Below are 10518 nucleotides of genomic sequence, written 5' to 3'. Positions count from 1 at the left end.
CATGATCTAAATCCAAACGAGAAGTTCTTTCAACTGTGAAAAATTACACTTCTTTTAATGCCGGATCTTGAAAAGCATAGTATTATAATTACCAATTGGGGCATCATAATAAAGAGAAAAATGTACTCCGCTGTAGGTGAAACTACTACATTCAGCCTCTAGAGGTAAGAGAGGAACAGTCTAAGAAGCACCTCAGTCATAGCAACAAGGATTCTCTTCCATTCAAAACCCTGTAGCAACAGCAAATATAGGCTATAGGAAATGAAGAACTTTATAGGCATCATATTTTTATTTATTTCCTAAAGGCAGAGATCAGACTAGAATGTATGTTATTCAGCACCTTTTCTCATATTTTTCCCCTAAAAGCAGTGACATTGCAAAGACTCACAGTACAGCCATGCCATGCTTTGCTGATGCAGGTCTTCCTGCTTTGCTGGCTTCTGCCTACTGCCCAACACATCAGAGCTGAACCGAGGATGCTCTGCAGCTTTCAGGATTCGTTTCCTATTAAACATTAAAATAAATCCTAGCGTCACGGACTTTGAAGTCCAAAAAGGCCAACTGGAGTGTCTGCTTTGATGAGTTCAACCACACAGACCATTACACCTCATCCAGCAGCTCATGCACCAATTTTTCCAGTTCAGGTGGAGCAAAGACACAAAGACACTCCTCCTGAACTGACCTAACCTGATTCTTAATAGTTCATTAAGTGCTGGCATTATGCGTGGCAAAGACTTTCTTCTGCTTGTAGAACACCTCCCATAATACAGCTCTGATACTTAGTAGAGCATAATGTTCTTCCAAAAGATAAATAAATAATAAGGTTGTCATATCTGACTTTCCTATATTAATGCCTATTTCATGATCCCATTTTCCCTTTCTTAATTAAAGTTCACAACTACATGACAAAGCATCTTCAACTTGCCTGAGTCTTTTTGTTTCAGCTAGACCCAGCATCCCGTGACATTTTCACTGTGCCTATCATTTTTGCTTCAAGGGATATAAGGAGTTCATACATCTTCCTGCTGGCTACAGCCTGATCACCAAGTCCTGCTCTCCATCAACAGATGACAGATCAATAGCTGGAGACAGGGAAGTTGTGTCAGCATAGATCTACATTTTATCTACCCTAAAACCACTTCTGAAGTCTTCCAACACTTCTTCTCTGTTAACAAGTCAGTGCTTACCCATCTATGTGCTTATTTCCGAGCTACAGTTCACTCCTGAAGTTATTCCAAGCATTTTTATTCCTATTTTCCAATTGATTTACCTTCATACATACAAGTTCATGTTCCTTGGGGGACTGAATTGTACACACTGATCACAACCTCTGTCCAATTCAAATGCCCTAAATCCTCCAGCATTTAAGGGATTTAAACAAATCTTAGCAAATGAGCATGCTGAGGGACAAGCTATGTTCCTTTTGAAGAATTCTCCACATTTAATTACGGTACATTTAAGACCATATGTTGTAAAGAAGAGCACTTTCCACATGAACATCATGGCTGAACAGAGCAGTCTTTTGGTGACGGACAGTTGCATGCATCCTCTCAGAAATGCAACCATGTATTCTCTTAACACCATCTTTATTGACCCAGAACACACAAGTGTCTCACCGACAACAATTTCACACTGTCAAAGTTTGAGCTTCTTGAAGACACAAAGTATAACAGAAGTTTAAAGAGCCTCTTGGAAGGAGGACTAAGAGAGCACGTTTGCAAACAGATCTATCTGCAGCCTTTTACTTTAGAAATACATGTTCTTGTCAAGCTGTAAAAGAGTAGAGTTTGTTTCTTTTGTACTTCTTTCTTGACTACTGCATGATCATATCAGACTCACTTGGTTTTGTCTTCTAACTAGATGTAATTTTGAAACAGAATTACAACAATGCAGGAAAAGCTTTTCTAAATGACTGATTTACATATTCATACTGATTTTGCCTTTCCAATCTCAAACAGCTCTACAATCGAGGAACAAGTGATTCTTATTTAAATTACATGGCAGTTAGTGTTCAAAAGCTCTGGAAGACAAATAACTCTTCAGTGTCCAGCTGCTGAGAGGGAATATTCTCATTTTGGGTTTTTACCAATAAACAAATTAGAAATATTCTGCTTTCAAATTCAAGATGGTAAAAAATTTGAAAATAAATTGCCTTAAATTGTTTTTGAATAGGACAAAAAAGAAAAACATTAATTACATTTTGTAAGCTACTTATAACTGTATGCACTAATTTGTATGTACTGCTATTTTATTTTATTTTATTTTATTTTATTTTTTGCAATTCACCTGGCAGGTAACAAAAGGGAAGAAAATAGAAAATACAGTTCAAAGTCATTTGAGCTGAGACATAAACCAGCAGTAAACTAGCGAAGGTCAAATAATGTTATGTTCATTGCATTCTAGATTAAGATTTATCCACTTAACAGAGGATAAGTGAGGTTATATTCTTCCCTGTAACAGAGACCTATTTTAAATTCTATGTTTGAATTCCTAAAAATAATTATATTCTACTAATGTAACAATCAATGAAGATATATAAACAGGGAGTCCCCATTCCCAACGTAACAGATTTCAGAGTAAAGGTAAGGAAAGTGCTAAGAATTTTAACTGCAATGTGATTAAAGTGACAATGTCATCATTTAGGAGAGTCAGGGCAGAAGCAATTCAAAATTAGAGCACTGTCACCACTTACAAAGGCACTTGAAAACCTTCAGGTGAAAATCCTTCAATCATCTGTGGATTCCATAGAATCCTTCACATCACTGGAGTCCAACAGTCCCACACATCAGTGGAGTGCTGTCTGGTGCTTCACCAGCATCACTGTCTGTAACTCCTTGCTGCTTCAAACTTCAGTCTCTGGAGTGCAGCCTTTTTCAGGATGGATTTCTACAACTCCTTTGAATATATGGTATTCAAGGAGTAAGATTCTGGTACTTTACACAGAGCAGTCATTAATTAAATGAGGAATAATTTAAGGAACAGTGAACCCTACTAGTCAATTCTCTTCTAACAACAAAAGATTTTTTTTTTTAACACCCAGTGTTGCACTAGGTATGTGAAAGTTACATGCCCTTAAATGAACATACAACATACAAGAAGCAAAGACTGAAGGTTTGTCCAAAATCTTCATAGTAATAAAAGAAAAAGTCCAATTACACCATTAATAGTTTGAATCAGTCAGCTGTTGCAAAGAATAAAACCTCTAGCATAATACAACTACACAGGTAACATGCACACTCTAGCTAGGTTCTACCTCAAGCACATTAACAAGTTCTTGAAATTCAGTGCTGAGGTACACGAATTAGGAAGCTGATTTCCTTCAGCTCCTCGTGTAGAAAACATGTTCACTGCTTCAGAAGGTAGTTAAGATCAAGGAAGAAGTCTCAATTAATTGCCATATAAAGACAGCTAAAAATAAAATACTGCAATTTTTTATCTTGCAATTTATTTATTAATAATATACAAAAATGACCACAAAATAGGATAAAATAATTATACATCTTAAACAAAACCAAAAAAGGCAAGTCAGGCAAAAGGCACCTAAGAAATGGGAAGGAATTTCCCATTTCCCATCCTTCAAGATACCCTATCCAATAGTATTCTACAGCAACAACAGTAAGCACTGCACAAGATTACAGCTTCAGCATCATTCTTCCTTTTCCATCAGCCTATACTAATTGCTAAATGCTTGTGTCTTCTAGGTAGTGAAGTGCATGTTTCTTAGTAAAAGCATTAATTCAGTTAAGAACAGAAAAAGAAAAAAACTACCATAGTTGCTTAATCTTCAGTGAAGTATGCCTCCAGTCCCTCCAGCTCTGCATCAGCAGTCATATTTGAAGTGGTGGGAGTAGAATTTGAATTCACGCTTTCCTGACTATTATTTCTTTGCTGAGAGTTTCCCAAATGACTCGGTTCCTTCTTCACTTCTCTACAACCACTTAATATCCTTTGACTTTCTGCAAAATACTGATTAGGATGATTCAAAGAAAATCCAATGTCATCAACCTACAAAAGTGAAAGGAAAAGTTACTATTCTTATTTTAAAAAATCATTTCAATTCATATTCAAGAATAACTATTAATTTAATAATTTCAAATTTTGTTGAAAGCAGTGGTTTGTCAATACTAGCCCAATAAATATAACCCTGACTTTTTTTTTTTTTAATCACACAATTTCTTTCCTCACATTAGGAATAAAATGATTGCTTTGGTATAATCATCAAGCAGTATTTTTAATTGTCTTTCCTGTATTAAAAATAAACATAAAAAAAGCAATACAAGTAAAATACCATACATTCAAAGATTCAAAGATTTAGGACAACTGAATCAATACCTAAAAGCAGAATCTTCTTACACAAGAAATGAACCATGCTAAGTCTAAAGCACAAATGGAAATAGAGAAAATAAGTAAAAGTTTTTACAAAGCACAAAAAGAACCCAGAGCTTAAAGTATCAACATGAAGCACAATGAAGAGAAACCAGCAGCTTCATCTTTTTATTTTTTTTCCCCCCAATAGTAATAAATACACTGTTTACAGAACGACAGGCTAAGCAAGTCCAGTAGGTTAAGCTCCAGTGCTAAGCATCAGCATCCCGAAACTCCACTATCTGCAAAACCAATACCACAAAACAGCTAGGTGCCTTTTCAGTGAAAAAGAACAGAGTATTAGCATAGAGAGCACTGTATTTGTATTGTTCTTTTCTACTTAGCCAACATTCTTTCAGGTCCATAATTATTTGACTATTGCAAATTAGATTAATGTTCATGAAATACTTCAACGGGGCTTCAGTTGTAAAACTGACACATTCACCACAATCTCTGATGTAACCTTTGTATTATACAGCAGCGGACGACACCTGAAGGTCTCAGCCCATGGATACCCTCAGAAGCAGCCCAGGCCAGAGCTACAGCCCAAGAACAGCCCACGGTGGGAAAGGAGAGCTTCAGAGCTGTGTTGGGGCAGTGCTGGGAGAGCTGTAGCTGGGGGAAGTGGAGTCAATTCCAACTTAACAAGTAATTCTGCACACACCCACACCCCCCTCATGAGGATATACACAGTGTCTGATTTAATATGCAAAGCCACGAGCTTAAATTTCAGCCACTTGTGAAAAATCATCAAGCGCAGAATCAATGTGTGTCCAAAATGAGATCCTGATTAAATGTATTGCTGCAACCTACTTTAGCACCATCAGAAAACAGCTACACATACAACAAAATCTAATTCAGGCATGAAAAAAAGATATTAGTGACTGTAGCAAGTGACCTTGATTGAAAAAATCTTAAAAATAAGTGGCTGGCCTACCATGCTAATTAGGAATTCAAAAATAAAAGGCACTTCAGCAAAAATAAATCCAAAACCAAGAGTAAATTTAATTTCAGTCTTATCTGGACAAATTTCATCCAGCCAGCTTTCATCCATGTTCCAATTTCCATTGTGTGGGAACTACTAAATTACTTCTTCACATCAAAAGGCTTAAAAATAACTAATACAGTAAAAAGCCGATCTTTATTTATTCATTTAGAAAAAGCCCTTAATGAGTTCTTTTTTTCCTTAAAATCTCAGTTCTCTTCAGACCAATAAGATTCATTTTGTAATTCTAATTTTGTTTTAAACTGCTCTCTTCCCAATACGTTAGAACATGCTCACTGTATAAGTGAAATCTACAGTCATGTTTCCAGAGGTGAATGATGGCATTTGGCTAAAAACTATTTAAAGACTGTTAGTTAAAACTGTAGGATGAGTCTGTGAACTCTCCTTTTCAAATCTGAATGTTACTAAAATAAAGATGTAGAGGATTAAGTTTAGGAAACATCATTTTTATTAAAAGAATTCTAGCTATTCAGTCACCTCTTTTGAGAGCTGGAAAAAATAAATGGGAAGTTTTGTTCATAATTATCATCAGCATTTGTGATAGTGATAAACCAATAATCCTCATGTAATTTTTACTAACTTTCAGTGAACATTTCTCTGAACAAAAATATTCTGCTTTGACTGGAAATACACAACAAATGTAAAACACAAAAATAGAGGTGAAGCATTAAAAAACAATCACAGAAATTTTTCTATGTTAGACTAAGTCTTACAATGTTGGGAAAAATACATCAGAAATACCACCAAGTTGAAAACCTTCCTCAGCTTACAGAGAAGTTACCAGAAGCTTACTGCCAGAAACAGAGAAACTAGATTTCTCTAACAGTTTTATGCATTCACACCTGTTAACCCATCTAGAATCCACTATGTCCAAAGAAAAATGTATTTTCTGGGCAGTCAGAAATTTAAGCTTGTAGCATGTATTGATTCCAGTGAAGAAATCTGTCACTTCAGACAGAACTCTTTATTCCACCTAGCAGCTGATACTATCAGAAGACTATTCTTGGATTCAACACATCGTGCACATACTGACCTTCAGACCAACTCTAATTTTGTAGTTGCTGCTATAAGAAATGTTCTAAAAGAAACTGAAACAACAATTTTACAGCAATTTCTCTGCTTGAAGTTTCTTTGAGTTTTAATCGAGAACTTTTAAAATTACAGCTGGTGTTACAGATAAACCATGTGGAACAGTTATGGTGCTAGAGTAAATGACATAAACCAACCACATCAAGTTGAATGTTCTTGACATTTAATTACAAAGAAAAAAATTTTTACATGTATGTATTTTTTAAAATAAACAACTCCAGGTGATTCCTTGGCAGCAGAAAGAGTGCTAAGTGTGTTAGATTTAATTTACTTCTTAAAAACACACAATGACTGTAAAACATTAGTGGTCTGGAATAAAACTTTGAGAGATTAATATTAATATATACATAATCACCTGCTTATTTACAGCAAATTACTAGTACAGCAATACTCATGCAAACGTCATTAACACCTCTAGTTCCTTTGGAATACAACTTAACACAGTCAATAGCCAGTTAGGTTTTCTTATTCTTAACAGCTAGAGGCTTAAAACAGTAAATGGTGATTTATGTACAATGAAATTCCACAGCACTAATTCTTTTTACAGACAATCCGTCACAGGAATATTAATTTGACCTATTAGCAGCTTACAGCTGATATCAATCTATTTTATTTGACTGCATGTTATGTAGCTCAGATCGCTGAACTGTTTTGTCTGATTTTTCTGTATTTTGAATTGAGATCCAACTTTATCAATCAAATTAAAATAAAATCTCAATGCTATTGTAATCTTGAAAGGTATTCCTCATTGCTGTAGTATTTGCTTGGAGTTCAGGTTACACTCCCTACATTTGTAAGGTGTCTCATTTCCTCTTCACTTAAGTTGCCTTGTATCAGTACAAAATAAAATTGTAACAAATCTAAGAGGGATAATCAACATGAAATAGCTTATTGATAATTCAAGTACAAATACTAGAACTTCAAGCAGTTATGATGCTTTCCAGGTATGCCTTATAACTTAAATTAGCCCATAAATACAGATATGTTAGTAGTTTTTGAATACTTACTCTGGTTTCATATGCAATAAATAATTCTTGATTCTTATTAAAATATTGTAATTTTGAAAATATCTAGCCGTCCAATCATACTTTTATGATATTTGTTCTATCATGTTTCTGCACAGGCTGTTCAAAAGGCTGTTGACTATTAAGTCAAAATACCTTATTTTCATCACACACGTAGAAAAGCTTTTCTTGGTCAAATTACAGTACTATTATTTAGAAAAGAACTTTCTCAAAAAGCAGTACACCCTAACCTTCCAGAACATGAAAAGCTATTCATGCATTCTATGTAGTGCTTAGCAAGTACCTTTCACAGTTAGTCAAAGACTTAAAATGCACAGAGGTGCATTTCTTAACACATTAGTTCCTTCCTGAAGAGAATACACTAGACTACACAAATGATAGCTGCTTTTCTTCTGTGGTTGTGAGATGGTGACACAAAGATCCGGGTGAGGTATAGCAATTAAATTAATAAAGCCCAGTTTACAACGAATCTGAAGAGAAGCATCTTTTAGGTATCCCTTGAACCTGAAACATTGAGGTGCAAGGACTCTCCAACAGTTGTAAACATTTTCGTTCTAATCCAGCTGGATTTATTAAGACAGATTTAGCATCAAGCATTATACAACAGAAACCAACAGAGAAGCTGTTACAATCATGAGAATAAAATGCAACAGAAACTTGATAAACGATAATGGGAAGAAATGCAAAAACAGTTAAGTAGACATAGCTTGTGACTGACTCTGTGAACTCAGAAATAGGCAATACTAAATACGTTTCAGAGCATACTTTTGCTGTACATTCAAGCCTTATGATTGCTGGGAATTTGAGGAGACAAAGAGTTCCACACAAATCAAATGTGAAAACCAGCGAGAACAAAAAAGTCAATGGCAAAAATCATCTAATCCTCATCGAGATTTTAACAAGATCATTTCATGTTCTGATGTTTGGAAAGGGATGTTTCAATTTTTTTCAGTTGTGGAGAAAATAAAGTTATAAGAAGGGCTGTGCTCCTACTTCTTTCTTGACAGTGAGGAACCTTGAACCAATGAGAAAACTATTTTTGCTGAATCAAGAAATCAGGAAGAAGATGTGCCAGTGCCTTTTGCTATCTTACACCTCTCCTTTGTGGAGGATCTTAATTTAAAAGTTTATAGAAGCTTACTATTAAGCAGGGAAAGGTCTGCTTATCTTGATTTAAAAATTAATCACACATGACAAATGACATGAGAAAATTATCAAGTGAAAATTAACATCAACTCTCTAAGTGCTGAAAGATTAGAGTTTTGGTTACATTTGTTAGATCTATTCCGCTTAAGGTATACCTTTTAATACCAAACTTGCATGATGGGTTAAAAATGACAACTTGTTTAAAAATAGGATATTGAAGAAGTTAAACAGCTTGAAATACATTTGAGTGTATATATCTAAATGAAAACATTTAAACAAATTAACAGAATTGACTATTTTAGGAAGAAAGCACAAACTTTTTCTGTATCTTGCAATGTTTATGATGTGTATGTCATCAATATATAAATGAAGGGAATTACAAAAGAAATTATTAAAATGAAAACTAAAAACGCAAGATAGCTAGCACTGGACATAAAAATTGCAAATAGTCTCAGCATTTCATACACAATTTCCAAGGTCTTCTTCAAAATAAAGTCAATTCGTCAAAACGGTTGTAGTTTAACAAAAATTACTGCTAGCTACTTACATCATGTGTCAATTCAAAGTACTTCTGACACGCCAGCTGGTAATGCATGCCCTTCACCAATTCCAGGATCTACACAGAGGAAGAAAAAATGTAAAGAATCCAGAGGTAGCACACACACGCAACAGAGAACTTTGCATTTTGTTGATATTTACTACAACAGGGCAAATATCACCTTTCCCAACAGATGTGCATACTACTTCAAGTAACTTTGCAGCACATTTCATCTTTGACTTGTGTATTCTATTCTATTCTAGTTGGTGAACGACAGGTTGGCCATGAGCCAGCAGTGTGCCCTTGTGGCCAAGAGGGCCAATGGCTTACTGGGGTGCATTAAAAAGAGCGTGGCCAGCAGGTCAAGGGAGGTGATCCTCCCCCTCTACTCTGCCCTGGTGAGGCCTCATCTGGAGTACTGCGTCCAGTTCTGGGCTCCCCAGTACAAAAAAGACAGGGATCTCTTGGAAAGAGTCCAGCGGAGGGCCACAAAGATGGTGAAGGGCCTGGAGCATCTCTCCTATGAGGAAAGGCTGAGTGAACTGGGTCTGTTCAGCCTTGAGAAAAGAAGACTGAGAGGGGACCTGATCCAGGTCTATAAATATCTAAGGTGTGGGGGGCAGAATGGCGAGGCCAGACTGTTTTCAGTGGTGAGTGGAGACAGGACAAGGGGAAATGGCCAGAAACTGCAGCATAGGAAGTTCCGCACAAACGTGCGCAAGAACTTCTTTACAGTGAGGTGACGGAGCACTGGAACAGGCTGCCCAGGGAGGTGGTGGAGTCTCCTTCTCTGGAGATGTTCAAGACCTGCCTGGATGCCTACCTGTGCGACCTGCTATAGGGAACCTGCTTTGGCAGGGGGGTTGGACTCGATGATCTCTGGAGGTCCCTTCCAACCCCTTCAATTCTGTGATTCTGTGATTCTACTAATAACTAAAAGAATTTAGACATGCTACAATTCTTTTAAAATAACCATGTCATGTTAAAAGCCAAGATAAAACCACAGGAAGATACACGTGGTGTCTAAAACTTATTTTCAGTACCTTAATTTCAAAAATAAGTTGAATTTATATTTTGTTAATAAAATTGTGACAGCTATTGCTAAATTATATTGTGACACTTCTTCCATAGTAGCAGATGTAAATCTAGTAATTCAAGTGTTCAAAACACAAAACAATCAAGTACACTATTTGTATCTTTATTTTCCATACTACCAGTTCATACAGATGCAAAATAAAATAGTACAGTGCTTCCATCATCAAGAAAATTTAATTCAAACCCTTCAGACAAGTATCTCTGAGAGGGAAATGCTTCTAACCCTCAATCATATTTGTCCTTTTAAAATGAAG

At 35.8% G+C, this 10518-nt stretch overlaps 1 protein-coding gene across 2 annotated transcripts in view; it reads right to left on the bottom strand.

Annotated features, from left to right (window-relative positions):
* Positions 1–1496: 1496 nt before the first annotated feature.
* The window catches only part of PRIM2 (DNA primase subunit 2), an 85645-nt gene continuing 76623 nt past the window's right edge, over positions 1497–10518 (bottom strand). Inside the window, exons 12-14 of one of the 2 annotated variants that reach the window (XM_052684356.1) lie at positions 9179–9247; positions 3769–4005; positions 1497–2895 (exon numbers count right to left, since the gene is read on the bottom strand). In XM_052684356.1, coding sequence (XP_052540316.1) covers positions 3778–4005; positions 9179–9247 — 297 coding nt within the window. In that variant the 3' untranslated portion in view covers positions 1497–2895; positions 3769–3777. The other variant, XM_052684420.1, reaches the window with a different exon arrangement.

This window comes from Tympanuchus pallidicinctus, unplaced genomic scaffold, assembly GCF_026119805.1.
Source record: "Tympanuchus pallidicinctus isolate F22 unplaced genomic scaffold, pur_lepc_1.0 scaffold1, whole genome shotgun sequence".
Classification (NCBI taxonomy): domain Eukaryota; kingdom Metazoa; phylum Chordata; class Aves; order Galliformes; family Phasianidae; genus Tympanuchus; species Tympanuchus pallidicinctus.
This window is presented reverse-complemented; position numbering and strand designations above follow the sequence as displayed.